This window comes from Lucilia cuprina, chromosome 4 (genome assembly GCF_022045245.1).
Source record: "Lucilia cuprina isolate Lc7/37 chromosome 4, ASM2204524v1, whole genome shotgun sequence".
In the NCBI taxonomy this organism is placed as follows: domain Eukaryota; kingdom Metazoa; phylum Arthropoda; class Insecta; order Diptera; family Calliphoridae; genus Lucilia; species Lucilia cuprina.
In genome coordinates this window covers 11,899,617-11,917,321 of record NC_060952.1, presented here as the reverse complement: position 1 = coordinate 11,917,321, position 17,705 = coordinate 11,899,617, and the positions used below count along the sequence as shown (strand labels likewise).

At 27.1% G+C, this 17,705-nt stretch overlaps 1 protein-coding gene across 2 annotated transcripts in view; it reads left to right on the top strand.

The window, feature by feature from the left end:
- Nucleotides 1-4,221: 4,221 nt before the first annotated feature.
- The window catches only part of LOC111677595 (transcription factor cwo), a 29,374-nt gene continuing 15,890 nt past the window's right edge, over nt 4,222-17,705 (top strand). The window contains exon 1 of one of the 2 annotated variants that reach the window (XM_046948169.1): nt 4,222-5,577. In XM_046948169.1, the coding sequence (XP_046804125.1) occupies nt 5,519-5,577 (59 nt within the window). In that variant the 5' untranslated portion in view covers nt 4,222-5,518. The remainder of the gene's footprint in view (nt 5,578-17,705) is intronic. The other variant, XM_046948170.1, reaches the window with a different exon arrangement.

Here is a 17,705-nt window from a genome sequence, read left to right as displayed (position 1 = left end):
GAAAATTTTACAAAGAAAACTCCTCAAACTGCCCCTCAAAATTTTTACAAAATTGTATTTATTACGTTCACATAGTAGTATCTTTTTTTATAACAAACAATTTTATTCACACACGAACTTGTATCAGAGTACGAAGGCATTAACAGCAAAAAGAAAAAAAGTACAAAAAAATTGTAAAAATCTACAAAAGCAAAAGATACAAAAAACAAAAACAATAATAAAGAGAAAAATAAAATTTATAAATCTGACAACACATGAACAAGTGTTTGTTGGTTCAAACGAACACGTCTAAACGTTTTTAACGAACATGGACTAATTTTCAACGAACTCAAAATTTAAACCCCTTAGGAAATTAATAACAACTTGCCGCCCATATTTATAAATGCTTAATAAAATTATTGATGATTTACTGTAGGTTTTTTTTTGCATGGAAAATGTGCATTATAACCTATAATAAGCGATTAATATATTAATGAATATGGGGCTTGGAATTTTGAATTCTTTTACTTCTTCAAAGTAAATTTTAATACTCTTTTTAGAATGGGGCTATCAAATATTTGACAAAAATGACCTAACCAGAATCATAAATAAATTAAAAAAAGTGGTTACGTCTTTTTCGTCAAATAATTGATAGGTCTGAACGTACCTTTTGTAGATTCTCGTGCAAACTAATAATGGGGATATCAGCGGCCAAAATATAACCCCAGTATATGATGGTTTATTGTATGATATTTTTTGGAAAAAAGTGCTCAATAAACCATAAATAATCTATTATAAGAATAATACCTCCGGTCTGACCGGGACTGAAAAATTGGTTACAGTCTACTGTTTGGCTTAGTCCCTGCATAGATTGCCAGAGGTCAGACCAAAGCACCGCATAATCTGGTACTACGGGTGGCCAGTTGCCCGCTGGACTATGTCCTGGCTGGTCAGTTGGTTGAGAATCCTTCGGAATCCACGTAGTGGCTGTGGTTTAAACCCAAATTCGCGGGAAGAGTAAGTGGCGGATAAAAGACTGATGCATGATAATAGTCAATATTTCGGGATAAGTTCGGTGCTGTTGCCGAAAACAACAGATACCCCACAGAGGAGTGACTGTGGGACTAAGCGTTGGAAATGGGTTGGAGTCAATTGTATATGATACGGTGTGAATGTAGAGGTATGCGGGCCTCACCCACCCGTATATCTAAATGAGTGTGTCGTATGTTTTTCTCTTATGAATGTGTCGAATAAATGAGATGTGTGCTGGGTTGAATGATGATGGAGAAAGGTATCATATACAAGTGATACCGATTAATTTTCCTTCCTTGTCCAGATATGTTCAGAGTATACTCTGTTCATATCAGACTTACCACAGCGTGTCACTGCGAGTAAGAACAACGTCTACGGCTTATTGATGGATCGTGCTTCGGTCCCCCGGTTACGTCTCTAGGTGCTGTTGCCGAATCAACAGAGCCATGGTAGTGTGGTTGTCTTTCAACTTGACTACTTTGGCAAGAGATTAGATAGCTCGAGTACTCCAGCAAAGTACTTGCGCATGGACCAGTCATAGCCAATGTGCAAAAATTGCCACCTTCATTGAAGACAAAGGGGCGATGGTAGACCGTTCTCAAGTCTACCCTGTGGATGAAAAAGACCACCGTGAGATAAGGCCGACACGACAGGTGCTCACGTTAAAACTCTGGACAGTCTGTAAGAATAAAGTATAAATTTACAATTGAGTACGTATAGTCGTCTATGACCGACCATATGATACCCTAAATCAGAGTGTTTAATTAAAATTGGGATTATTTTAAACAGTTTTTACTTTATTTTAAAATCCTTATAAAGAGGTTTCATAGAGGTATTTACGTTAATATTAAAGTTATGCCGAATATCGTAATACTACTGTTTATAAGTGAATTGTTGATCTTTATTTTCTAAAGTGTAATTTGTATTCAGATTCTTACGAAAATCGGCAGTATTATTTAGATAGATCTTCTATATTAAAAGCTGTACTAAAAATATGGGTAAGAGAATGCCATAAGACCTGTTGGAATAGTGACCCTAATGAGCAAGTCGGAAGTTATGATGATAGTAAATTCTGAGTGGACACACAAAGTTTACGAGCACATTTATGCAAAATCGGACGTACGGCTTCAGACGTATGTAGAGCATGTAGAGAGGACAGTGAAACTCTGGAGCACTTTCTTTGCCACTGCCAGCATTCCTCGAAATTAGATCCACAAACTCTTGGAAGTGATGTTATTACGGAAATAACATTCCTGACTAACACTGATTAGAAGAATCTTAGGAACTACGTTCAGGAAACTTAGTTTCTAAACACTGAAAAAATTCATTTAGTTCCTTTTTTCATGATAAGGAGCGCACAACAGGCCCCATTGTGATCTAGGAATATTTTTTCGGTTTTGATGTAGTATACATCCTCCTATCAACCTAACCATTTAGATAGATGTGGGTACAATATTTCTTAAAATCAAAAATTGAACTGTTTAATAGTTCGAAGTTATTTGGGGAAACTGGATGGGTTTTACTCATATAAATATATATCCTAAATATGAATGAGACGACTCCACCACCATTACCAAAAATGGAGATAAGAAAAGTTCCTCATCACCAAGTTACTCAATATCGTACGAACAAACTTGTCCTGGACAGAGGTATTTATAACCTTAAAAACATACAATTTGAAGTTCCCCAAAATTTGTTAGTTTGTAGTATCGTAGAACAGAAGACTAAAGAAAGAAATTTCGTACAAAAGAGAACTATACCCAAAATTTAGAAAGAAGAAAAGAAAACCATTTTTAAAGTTTTGTATAAAATCTATTCAGTTTTTGTTACTGTTTTTCATACAAAATTTCAAATATTATTTTACATTCTTTCTGAATACGGGCCTTAATCTGATCCATATAAAGTCGTATTTTAACCTTCACATAAATAATGTTTGAAATAAAAATTTATGTTACAGTGGTATTATGAATATTATCTAACAGAACTATATTATTTTTTTATATACAGATATATTAATGTATGTTAATGTCTCATATCATTTTAGGGCTCGTTTTAAAACCCGAAATTCACTTGAAATCAATTTTCGATGTAAACAAACAAATCTTATCAGTTATTTACAATTCCTATTGGGATGGTATGTAACAGACAGTATGAGGTTTAGGTTCGGTTTGTATATTATACGTCTGACAACTTATCGCTATCAGCAACAACAACAAGAACAACAATAGCAGCAACAGCAATACCCAGCACAAACAAACAAGCTAGCACGACAACAACAGTTCGGTTTTTTAGTATTTATTTCTTTTTTTTCAATAGAGTATCTACAATAACGTTGTGAGAGTGTGTGTACGGATACGTGTGTATGTCTCGTGTTAATTTTAGAAAATTTCCTCAAATAAAATTCATTTCAATTCAGTCACTGGTGGCAAACGGGTGAAGTTATTTTTAAATAGCGCAACGTTGTTTTGTATGAAATAAAATTCAAATTAACAAAAACAAAAAAAAGAAGAAAAAAGTGAATGAATTTAAATAATTTTTGTAATACAGAAAAAAAAATGTACATACATAGTTAAATATTTTTTTTTATAAATTAACAAAAAATTTGAATTGAAATTAAAAGAAAAAACGTGAAAAAGGTTGTGAATTACAAAAATACAAGTAAAAAACGTGAAAATTCCTAAGAGAGAAGAAAGAAAATAAAAAAGAATTGTTTGTACGTGTTTAAAGTTTAACAGACCAGAAAACACGTTTCAGTCTCATGCAAATATATAAATATTAAATAATAAATTAAATAATTTTAATTAAAAAGTAATCAAGGTTTTAAAAGGCAAAAATATTTTAAAAAGAAACAGGTGTTTTAAATTTATGTTTATAAATTAATAAATGAAAACAAAGTTAAGGAATTATTACAAAAAAAAACCGGGCGGTGCCTAGTGTAAAGTAAGAAAAAAAATTATAATAAAATACAATTAATAAAAGAAAAATCAACAACAACAACAATAATAGCAGCAGCTCTACAAACGCAACAACAACAACAATACAATATAAAACGCATGGAAAATTCCAAAAGTTTAAATACATATTTCACAAGTAAACAAGTTTTTTTTTTCATTAATAAAACAACAATAGCAACAACACAAACATAAAAATATATAAAATAAACACAAAACATACGGTGTTAATAAAAAAATTTTTTTGAAGGAAAAAAATTAAATGCTCACGTTTTTAAAGCATTAATTTTGGTTGGTGTAACAAAGAAAAAATTCACAAAAATTTAATTTCGAAATCAAATAAAAAAAAGTTGAAAAAGAGCATACAGCAATAGCAACAACAAAATCAGCACACATACACAATTAATTTCGTGTGGACTTTGGTATTTTTTTTTAACTATTGTATCGATGTGTGTAGTAGAAATATCTAGTGAATAAATACGAAAAAAATTTGAAAACAACAAGCAGCCAGTGAGAGTTTGCTTAACACAAAAAACAACAACAATACGAAAACGTTTCTTATTTTTCGTTTTATAATTATTTGCTCTCAACGCAGTCAAGTGTTTGTTATTTCTCTCAGTGTAAGAGTAAGAAGAGTGCGAGTGTGCAGGTGTGTAATGTAAGTTGGTCGTGTGCACACAATTTACAAATAAACATACAAGCAAACGTGAAAAAGTGTTGTAAGCAAACGAATAGTGCTACGCGTGCAAGTTACAACGTAAGAATTTCTCTAAAAATCCATTAGAAAAAAAAACACCGACAAATTACACCTGTCTTTATAATAAATTAAAAGAAAGTTTAAACAATTTTATTATACATAAAAAAAAACATTATTAAAAATCAGTGTAAAACCAATAAAAAAAGCATTTAAATTTAAAAAAATTAACAAAAATTCCCACCTTTAAAAAAAATTAATCACAACCCCATAAAATCAAACGTGTTCAATGTCTTAACAAAATTACCGTAATTACTAACTGTTGCTCTCCTCCTTTTACTCTCAATTTTAACGGTTAAACTCTGAGCTGTAGTGTTATTCCTTAAAACAAAAACAAATTAAACAAAATAAAAGGCAGCCAGACATACAAACATAAATATTGTTTGTCTCAGTTTCATTTTTACTCTCCACAAAACAACAACCTGTTTGAGTGTATATTTCTTAAATTGTTTTATACTGTGTTTAATAATAAATAAAAAAAATAACAAAATTTTATAAATTTTTTAAAAACAAACTTACTTAAAAACAAAAAAAAAACATCAACATTCCACCACAACAGCAAATTGTCTTAAAAGCTTCAACGCTGCCGCCAACTATTACATCCTGTTCATTAGCAACTCCTGCTAAAATTAACAAACAATCGTTCTTCTTAACATCGTCATCATCATCATCACCCACTTTATCGTCGTCGTCATTGACGTTGAACCTTAGTGATATTTCGGGCCCACGCTATAACAACAACAGCAACATCATTGAGAAGCAAACGATTATTAGCAGGCGTCAGAAAATTGAAAACGAAATTATGGAACCGTATTGGAGCGAAGCAAATGGACATGCTCCACACTCGGTGAAGTATGAGAAGTAAGTTTTTCTTTACGTATTCTCTATTTTATTATATTTTGTTCAGTTTTATATTTTTTTTTTGTTTTTCTTGTATTTAGTTTTTTTAATATATTCCCTATATAAATATTGTACATCTATATAGTACATAAATGCATACTTATGTATGTATCTATATAAATATATTATTTACGTATTTCTTTATTTATTTAGTTTATTTATAAATATTTTTTGTTAGTGTCGTATATATTGTTTTGTTAAAACTCAAGGTCGTTTAAATAAGAGTAGCTCTATACTTTATATACATACGTACATATGTAGAAAATATTCCCCTATATATGTATATATAAATATATATACAACATAATTGTCTCGTTTTTAAGGACCATTAAATTTTTGATTAGAATAATACAAACAATTTTTTTGGAAACTTTATTTGATAAAATACTAAACAAAGAACATACATATATTATGTATATGAACATATTTCTATAATTATAATTCAATCCTCTTTCCTCCAATCTATTAGAAAATGCGAAAAAGTAATTCAATTCACAAATATTCCCAAGTTTGTATAATGAAATCATTGCTAAAAGCATGACGGTCACGTTTAGCCTTCAAATCAAACTACGCAGATATAAAATATAAATAAATGAAATTATTATCCGACTTTTTATCTTAAAGTTTAAAATATTAACTTTATCTAAAGTCCCTAAACATGATTGATGAATTTGTATTTAATAGCGAAAAACGAAGCATTAGAAAATATAACATGTTTTTCCATATAAAGAAATATTAAATGATAACATAGGCCATAAAAATCGAAACATAGGTCTCAGTAACATCTCAAATAAGGAAAACAAATAATCAAATTCCCTGTTAGAAACTTCATTAAGAAGTCTTATGGAAATAATACTTGCCATGGCTTGCCCGAGTCAGTGCTGAATTCATCATTCTTTTTGTAATCTATGCATAAATAAATAAGAAACATTAAAAGAAAAATGCAACCTTATACTTTTACTAAAAATTTTATTTTCGAATAAAAATAGATACATTCGATAAATTAAATGATAAAATATTCAGTGAAATTTGAACATGGGTCACAGATGACCTTTTAAAGGACACACTTTCTTTGTTAAAACCATATACACGTGAATAGAACAAAAGACAACTAACAGCAGCAATAATAACAATAAAACACAACCCTGCAGTTCGGATTGATTGTAATGTACTAGTGATTTTACTCAACAGAGAATATAGACTAAACTGTAGGCTAGACTTTAAAAAAGACTATAGAATACACTTTAGACTAGACTATAGACTAGACTATAGACTAGACTATAGACTAGACTATAGACTAGACTATAGACTAGACTATAGACTAGACTATAGACTAGACTATAGACTAGACAATAAACTAAACTATAGACTAAACTATAGACTAAATTATAGACTACACTATAGACTAAACTATAGACTACACTATAGACTAAACTATAGACTAAACAATAGACTAGACTATAGACTAGACTATAGACTAGACTATAGACTAGACTATAGACTAGACTATAGACTAGACTATAGACTAGACTATAGACTATAGACTAGACTATAGACTAGACTATAGACTAGACTATAAACTATAGACTAGACTATAGACTAGACTATAGACTAGACTATAGACTAGACTATAGACTAGACTATAGACTAGACTATAGACTAGACTATAGACTAGACTATAGACTAGACTATAGGCTGGACTATAGACTAGACTATAGACTAGACTATAGACTAGACTATAGACTAGACTATAGACTAGACTATAGACTAGACTATAGATTAGACTATAAACTAGACTATAGATTAGACTATAAACTAGACTATAGACTAGACTATAGATTAGACTATAAACTAGACTATAGATTAGACTATAAACTAGACTATAGACTAGAATATAGACTAGAATATAGACTAGAATATAGACTAGACTATAGACTAGACTATAGATTAGATTATAGACTAGACTATAGAATAGACTATATACTAGTTTTTAGAATAGACTATAGACTAGACTATAGACTAGTCTAGATTATAGACTAGACTATAAACCAGAATATAGACTAGACTATAGATTAGACATAGACAAGACTATAGACTAGACTATAGACTAGACTATAGACTAGACTATAGATTAGACTATAGACTAGACTATAGACTAGACTATAGATTAGACTATAGACTAGACTATAGACTAGACTATAGATTAGACTATAGATTAGACTATAGACTAGACTATAGACAAGACTATAGATTAGACTATTGATTAGACTATAGACTAGACTATAGACTAGACTATAGACTAGACTATAGACTAGACTATAGACTAGACTATAGACTAGACTATAGACTAGACTATAGACTAGACTATAGACTAGACTATAGTCTAGACTATAGTCTAGACTATAGACTAGACTATAGACTAGACTATAGTCTAGACTATAGACTAGACTATAGACTAGACTATAGTCTAGACTATAGACTAGACTATAGACTAGACTATAGACTAGACTATAGAATAGACTATAGACTTGACTATAGATTAGACTATACACTAGACTATGAAATAGACTAGACTATAGACTAGACTATAGTCTAGACTATACACTAGACTATGAAGTAGACTAGACTATAGACTAGACTATAGACTAGACTATAGACTAGACTATAGAATAGACAATAGACTAGACTATAGATTAGACTATACACTATACTATGAAATAGATTATAGAATAGACTATAGACTAGATTAAACGACAGACTGGTGATCTAGTCTATATAACTTCATACTATACACAGATTAATGACCCCTACAACGTAATTGAAAACAAAAATAAATAAAATAGAGTGTATGAAAAATATTAAATATGTAATAACTTTAATCAAATTTGTATTGAAATAAATGACACAGTTTTGTAAATCTAACAAAAAAAAAAAACAAAAACATACTATGTAGCAAATATTAACATAAACAAAATTTTTAGTATGTGAGGTTGACATTTCTGACATGTTAACTTGGAAAAAAAAGAAAAATTCCCCCATAGTTGTAAAAAAACGGAATAAACTTTAAAATGTATGACAATTAATTTAAAAACAAGGTTACGGCGTTACACACAAAATGGCTGTTGTCGTATTTGAATGTGTGTTTTTGATTTGTTTTTCTCTTTCTGTAATTTAAATATCACGTTTATTCTATCGTGCGTTTTATTATACAACATCAGCGGAAAAAAATCATGAATAATGTATTATAAATTCAAAAATAGAATTTGTATTTTTTTTGCCTTTTGTTTTGGGTGTTTTAATGATGCCCACGTTTCTGTTATACTGTTTTTTTTTTTTTTTTTCTTTTTTGTTTTCTAGCAATTTTATATAAAATTTATTTATAAATAATGCAAATAAATAGACATTTTTATGGTTTGAATAATAGTGAGTTTATACATATACTTATGTATGTATGTGTGAGTGTTCCTTTTAGTATTTGTTTATTTTTATATCATTATTAAAATATTCGTTTTGTTTTAATACAATTTTTCAAATTCATAGCTCAAGTATTATTTTTAGAATAATATTGAATAGATACAACAGTTTTATAGTTCATTTAGAAAAGAAAAAAAATAAATTAGCAAATCATTAATGTAAATAAATTTTGTAGTTTTGCATAAATTGCTCACGTTTATTTGACAGGCGTTGTTTTCAGTTGGAAACTCAAGTTCTAACAAGTTTTTTTTTAATAAGATTTTCTAAGTTATTGACATTATTAAAAGTTTAAAACTTTTATGGAATATGTAAAGTCTTTAAACAATTTTTAGAATGAAGTAAAGAATAAAGGACAAAGTCGATTTGTGTAAAAAGAGCTGAATTGCAAGTTTGGCAAATGTTTTAGTTATATCACTTAATAAAAATTTCAAATGATATAAAACGAATGTCTGACATATACACAATGTCATCTCTCTTTGTCGACATAATTTTTTCACACACTGTTTATTAAATTGCTGTTGTTTCATATTGACCTGGCAACAATAATACTTTTATTAGTTATCTTGTTTATGTTAAATAGTTGTTTGTTTGTCTATACAATTTTTATTTTTATTAAAATTTATGTTAGAAATTTCTAGTAGCTGTCTTGGAACGTGTAAACACATTTATTAAGCGAAAAAAAAAAGTTTGTTAAAAAAAATGTCGAAGGAAACGTGATTTGTTATAATCGTTTAAATAATACATATATTTTTATTGAGTTGTTTATTTATTTTTTTATTTTCAAATTAAATGAAAAAAATATTTTTAATTATAATAGAATTTTAAAAAGTATTAGAAAATAAATAAGATCGTCATCGAATATATAATCGTTAAATTAAATGTTCCATTACGAATGCATTTAATTAAATTTTTAAATATTTTTGTTATAGATACATATGTACATCAAACAAAGATATTCAAATAAAATGACTCAGTGATTTTTTGTTCTTTATTAAATTTTCTTTTTTTTTCAAATTGATGACTAAATAATATAATTTTGATTTTAATGAATAAAAATTTAAGAAATTTTCATTTAATAAAAATTATAAAAATGACGCATTGAATATTTTTTTTTGTCTATATCTCTGTTCTGTATATCTGTTGTTGACATTTAGAACAAACAAACAAGAATTATTATCAAAGGAAAGGGGAAAAATACTGATATCATTTGTTATCAAAAAAAACCATAAACATTTTTGATATACTCATACTGCAACAACAATTATATAAATAAATATAAATCTATCAGATATAATAAACAGACGTCAATGCTGACAAACAAACACATACACATAAATACTTATAAATTTATACAAAAATACAATAATAACAAAAACTCTTTATAATATAAACATATAATTTAAACAAATTTATGGTAACAAGTCAGGCGATTAAATAAAATAGAAAATAAATTCCAACCAAATAAACATTAATTAATAAAAAGCAAAAAAAAAAAGAAAAGAAAAGAAAATAACATTTTAAAAAGCGTGACGTGCATATATCAAAAGAAAAAGTGCTGCAAATCCTATAAATACAACACTGTATTAATTTTATAAACACCAAAACAAACAAAAATACAACACTGCATTAATGTAACAAACAAAATATGTAAATGAGAAAGTAATAAAAACAACAAATAACGGTAAATCATAAACGTAAACAAACTAATTAAATTATAATAACAAACAGTGCTGCTACATACATACATATATACAAAAACAAAACTGTTACTCAACACTATTGTAAAGTAATCACACAACAAAAACAACAACAACAAAAGTTTTTTTGATTGTTTTCTCTATCAGCTAAGATCTCTGGTTTGTTGGGCGATGAGCCAGCTGTTTTGTTTATAAAAATGATAATATAACTTGATGCTTAAAGTTTTGTTTTAAAATCTGTTATCATTTTTTTGTTAATATTAATACTCAGCTGGCTCTCGTTATTTACGATTTAGGGATCTTATTATCAACAACTTGGCAAGAGTAAATGCAACAGGAAATTTAAGTATTTTATAAATATCACAACAACAAAAACAACATAAAAATACTTATTTATGTTAAATAAAAATTTACCAAAAATATATTAATAATACATATTTTATTTTCGTTCAAAGAAATAAAGATAAGCGACAGCTAAAGCTTTTAATAAATATTTGTTTAAATGATAAGCTTAAAATAAAAATAAAACACTTGGTGATAATTATTTTTGTTAACCATTATTATTAAAAAAAAAAAACAAAAAAACCTCTACAAAAATAGACAACCCAGAGACATAACAAATTAATTGTTGTTAAAAAAAATCAACAATCTTTTAATGATGTCATTTATTTCAAATGAAATGTGTGTTTGTTTTTTGCTACATTTGTTTAATATTTTCTAAGCTATCTAGTTAAAAAAAAAATATTTCTTACCAAAGGAAATATATTTTAATTAGTTTTTAGAAAATATTACATTTATATATGACAAATGTTCAATAAGACAACACGTTGAAAAAACTACACAAAAATAAATTTAAAATATAATGCAAATACAATCGAAAATTTTTTGGTGATAAATACAAATAAAGTGAGAATTATTACAAAATAATATGTGAAAACGTAAAATTCTTAGAAACTAAAATGACTGAAAATTAATAAACAATTTGCCATTTTAAATTAATTTTTTACACTAAAATTTTGTAAAGAGAAGTACAGTCGCAAAAAAAAACTTGACAGTTAGTCTATAGACTAGTCGGTTAACTATTTACTAGTTTATTGGCAAGTATATTAGCTAGTCTTTTAACTAGTCTTAGTGCAAGTGTTTTGACTAGTTAGTTAACAAGCCTTTTTAATAGTGTATGGACTAGTCTATTGTCAAATGTATGATCTAGTCTATTTATTAATCGATTAAATAGTCTATTAACTAATCTATGGACTAGTGTATTGTCTAGTAATAGTTTATGTCTATTCAGAATACATGGGCTAGTCTATGTTCTAGTCTGTAGCTTAGTCTATAGGCTAGTTTATTAGCTCGTCTATTGACAATTCTATGGATTAGTCTATCGTCAAGTTTATGGTATAGACGATTGATTATTCTATTAACTAATCTGTGGATTAGTCATCTATGGGCTAGTCTATTAACTAGCCTATAGACGAGTTTATTAACCAGCCTATAGACGAGTCTATTAACTAGCCTATAGACGAGTCTATTAACTAGCCTATAGACTAGTCTATTAACTGTCCTATAGGCTAGTCTATTAACTAGTCTATAGACTAGTTTGTTAACGAGTTTTTAAACTAACACATTAATTAGACTTTAGACTAGACCATTAACTAGTTTATTGTATAATTTATTAACTAATATATTAACTAGTCTATCATGTAGTCTATTAACTAGTCTATCAACTACTGTATTAACTAGGCTATTAACTAGTATATGGACTAGCCTTTAAACTGTTTATTAACTAGTCAATTGTCTAGTGTATTAATTAGTATATAGACTAGGCTGCTAACTAGTATATATACTAGTATATTAATTATTCCATTATCCTAATAGAATAGAAAATATTTTCTTAATATTGTACAATATTTAAAAAAAAAATAAAATTAATGTTTAAATATAACTTGTTATTAAAGCAAACGAAATAAGCAAAACGAATAAGAAACGTGTGCACGTGTCGTAATCATGAAATTTTAGCACTTGACAACAACACTATTACAAATATGGTAGTTTAACAAAAACAAAAAACACATACAATTGTACGGTTGTTTGTATGTAAAAAGACAGCAAGTATTTAGCGGTATTATATTTAGTACATAAATTTTCTTTTTGTATAGCTGTATGTATGTTAAAATATATGCAATTATTTCTTTGTGTATAACAAAAATGTTATACACAGTATTGTATGTATAGGTGTAATAATACTCTTTACATTTTGAATATCTCTCGCTCACCATATTTCTCTCCCATGTCTTACAAAACAATGTTGTAAATTTGTAGGTTTTTTTCGCCCGTTATATTAAGGCAATTTGTTGTTAGTTTTATTATTTATTTTCTTTTAACGTTTTATCCTATTTCATGTTTTCAAATTAACAACACTTATGTACTATGTATTCAGTTCTCTGGGAGTATGAGTGATATGAGTTTAGCACATATGAGCGTATGAGTGTGCCTGTTAAGATGATGACTACATCACGTATACGTGTTAGTAAATATTTTTATTTATTTTACTTTTTTTCTGGCATGTTTATTTTTAAAACTCGTGAGGCCCAACAGGTGCGTGTACATACCTACATATAACTGATACTTTTAAATAAACATATCTACACACATTCGTACATATTAGATTTTTGTATTTTTAAAGTACATACATATGTACATACTTACATATACATAAGTATAAATATGTTAGCATTTTCATTAGCGTTTATATTCGTTTAACTATTACAGTTTAAAAAGCTAAAACAAAAGCAAAAAAATTCCATTGCACGTTTTTGGTTTATTATTTCTTTCTTTCATTTTGAAATTGTGTTTTTTTTAATTGTTTAATGGTGTTTTCTTTTTTATAATTATTAAGTTGTATTTATTTTTAATTTCATTAAATAAAAATACTATATTGTTTTCTGCACTTAATTTATAAACAGTCATTCGAAAACGTCATTAAATAAAATACATAAACTTTATTTTAAACTGATAATTTTTTTTAAAGCAAAAATAAAATCTTGTTATTTCCAGCTCTTTCTTTCTCTTTTTCTCGCTTATCTGTGTTTATATTTTAAGAAACAATTTTAAAAGGAAAAAACAGAAATTACAGCATTCATTAATGGAATTTTAATAGTTAGTTTTTTAACAGTTAGTAACTAGAAATGTAATAGTGAAAAAGAAAACAATTGTTAAAATTATTTGTAAATCTCATTCATGCCTTTTTTAAATAACATTTACAAAATATTCATTTATTTTTATTAATTGTTTAATATTTTAAATATTTTATAATTAAATAAAAAACAAATAAGGTCATGTTTTCGAAACGGCATTTTTTCTGTTCAGTTTTAATTAATGAAATATTTTTAAACTGATCACGTTTTATACACATTTTTTTATTCATTTCACTGCGTAGCATTACAACGGAAAAGCAATAACAAATACCATAATAATGAGTTTAATTTCTTAATTTGTTTTTGTATTATATTTCACATTTTATTTACATTGTGGGGTTTTCACTGCATATATATTTTTTACTCAGGGATGGAAAATTCAATAGTTAGATAATTTCTAAAAGCTTTCCCAAATGTATATTTCATAATGGACTTATAGAACCATTGTACTTTTGACAATCACTATTTGAATTACAATGAAAAATATCGTAGTAACATAATAATATTTTGGAAACTGAATATGCTTTTACAATAGACTAGCCCATAGATAAGTCTCTGTGGAATAGTCAATAAACAAACAAGAGAGTGAACTGGATTAAACTTAACTAGAGTAAATTCTTGAGATATAAATTATCTTGCTTTTTACATTACATAAAAATTACATTTTTCCATCCATGATGTACCTACATACAAACAGATTGTTTACGTGCTTACTTTAGTAATACTAATGGCGGCGAATTAAATTATACTTAACCAAGTAATTAAAATTTGTCGAATGAAAAGCTTCTTCAACACATTTAAAATGGCCGCAGAAAGCTCTTTACTAAACACTATACTAGTCTATGGTCTAGGCTATAGTCTAGTCCATAGTCTTGTCTATAGTCTAGCCTATAGTCTTGTCTATAGTCTAGTCTATAGTCTAGTCTATAGTCTAGTCTATAGTCTAGTCTATAGTCTAGTCTATAGTCTTGTCTATAGTGTAGTCTATAGTCTAGTCTATAGTCTAGTCTATAGTCTTGTCTATAGTCTAGTATATAGTCTTGTCTATAGTCTAGTCTATAGTCTAATCTATAGTATAGTATATAATCAAGTCTATAATCAAGTCTATAGTCTAGTCTATAGCCTAGTCTATAATCAAGTCTATAGTCTAGTCTATAGTCTAGTCTATAGTCTAGTTTATAGTCTATAGTCTAGTCTATAGTCTAGTCTATAGTCTAATCTATAGTCTAGTCCATAGTCTAGTCTATAGTCTAGTCTATAGTCTAGTCTATAGTCTAGTCCATAGTCTAGTCCATAGTCTAGTCCATAGTCTACTCCATAGTCTAGTCTATAGTCTAGCCTATAGTCTAGCCTATAGTCTAGTCTATAGTCTAGTATATAGTCTAGTCTTTAGTCTAGTCTATAGTCTAGTCTATAGTCTAGTCTACAGTCTAGTCTACAGTCTAGTCTATAGTATAGTCGGTAGTCTAGTCTAGTCTATAGTCTAGTCTATAGTCTAGTCTATAGTCTAATCTATAGTCTATTCTATAGTCTAGTCTATAGTCTAGTCTATAGTCGAGTCTATAGTTTAGTATATAGTCTAGTCTATAGTCTAGTCTATAGTTTAGTCTATAGTCTAGTCTATAGTCTAGTCTATAGTCTAGTCTGCTGATGGACAAAGAGCTTATTTTTTATTAGCTGCTGATGCCTATTTAGTCTTAAAATTTATTTTGAAAAACGTGCCGTAATTTCTTAGCGTGTATGCTGGCATAGTATACAACTTAACCTTGATTTTTAGTTTAAAGGGTTATATTTACAAAAGTATTTACATACAGTTGTTCAAACAAATATTAGATATTATTTTAAACTTAAACCTTTTATAAATTTAAAAAAAAAAACAAACCATGGATTTTTTTTAATTTAAAAAAAAATTATCTACATTTTTAAGAAATAAAAACCAAACTGGTTTAAAACAGTTTCAAAAAATAAACTCTATAAATAAATGTTGTATATAAGAAACGAGTATAAAGTGTTAATTATTTAAAAACACACTATCAAACTTAAGCAAATAAATACGTTTTATGGACTATACAACTATGAACAATATTAGCAGGTGATAACAAAAGATATTGGAAAAAATATAGTGTTTTTTTTACACAAATACCTTGACGTCAATGATGTTTTTTCCTTTTGTATAATAAAATTTATTTATCAAAAAACACGTGTTTTTCTGTAGTTTTTATTATTTAAAACGAAAAATAATGTTTGGTTTCCTGTTGAATTATTAATAAAATTCAAATGCATGTAATCATTTTGTAACTTTACAAATTGGAAAATTTAAAAAAAAAAATTGTAAGGCTTTTTGAACACGTGATTTGTCAAGGTGTTTTTTTCTCATATTGTGAACAATAATAAACTCATTATACAAGTTTGATTAGATGTTGGTGTTTTACATTTATTTCTAAATCTTGCTTTATTTTGTTGTTGTTAAATACTTTTTAATATTTGTTTACGAATATAATTTCAAAAATAGCAAACCATTGTCTATGGGAAATTCCTTAAAAGTTGAATATTAAAAAAGCTATAAAAATGATTGTGACAAGAATAAAATTTTTGCGACATACATTTTGAATGTTTGAAATAATAAAATATGGTTGTGATAACTAAATATGTATAGTTTAAAAAATTTAATATAATTTCCCTAGCAACTTTTTTTTCTTTCCGTGTACCTATTGACGTGTTATCTTTAAATTAAATTTGTTATTTATCATTTAAATATTACGCTGCGATATTTTTTTAGATCTGTATTTGTAAAAATACATGAAATTTTGTATAAGTGAGTGTAACTATTTGACAGCTCATATTAAATACTTGAAAAATTTCACAATATCAACGACTCATTGAGAGATTGAAAAAAAAAATAATAATATTAAAAAACAACATTAAGTAAATTTAATCAGTGATCACGTGTCTAAATGATTATTTAGCAGTTTTTTTTTATTTTCTGTGAATTTTACTAATAATTTGTTTATTTGTTATAAACAAATAACATGTAATTAAGTGAAAAAACAAAAAAAAAAAAACAATTTAAAACGTTTAATGTTAAAATTTCAACACTTCTCTAACGCTCTGTTGTCATATCAATTTCTGTTTGACGTTTTATTTAATTTTAACAAATAATTTAATTAACACTGATAAAAAGACTGTGTAAAAAAATCACGTTTATTAGAATATGTTTTTATTAGAAACCACTTTAAATGAACAAAATTTTCCACTTGTTTTAATAAAAAAAAATATTGTGACCCAGCTGTTAGATTAGAGTCAAGTTTAGTGCACGTTTATTATTCTAAAAGTATTATTTTAACTTCATGTATAAATATTTCAATGTTATTTGATGTAAACGTTATAATAAACAAGAAAAATAAATAATATTATTAAAAACAGAATTGATTTTTTGTGTATATAAATGTTAATTGCCAACAAACATGTTTTCTTTAAAAGATGCTAATTTAATTAATTTCAAAGTCCCTTGCAAAGTTTATAGGACTTTAGTCAAGATCACCTTAGAAATAAAAAAGGTAAATACATTTTTAACATTTAAAAACAAGAGAATTTATATGGAACGGTCTTGTAAATATTCATCAGATAGGTATATAGATAGATAGATAGATAGATAGATAGATAGATAGATAGATAGATAGATAGATAGATAGATAGATAGATAGATAGATAGATAGATAGATAG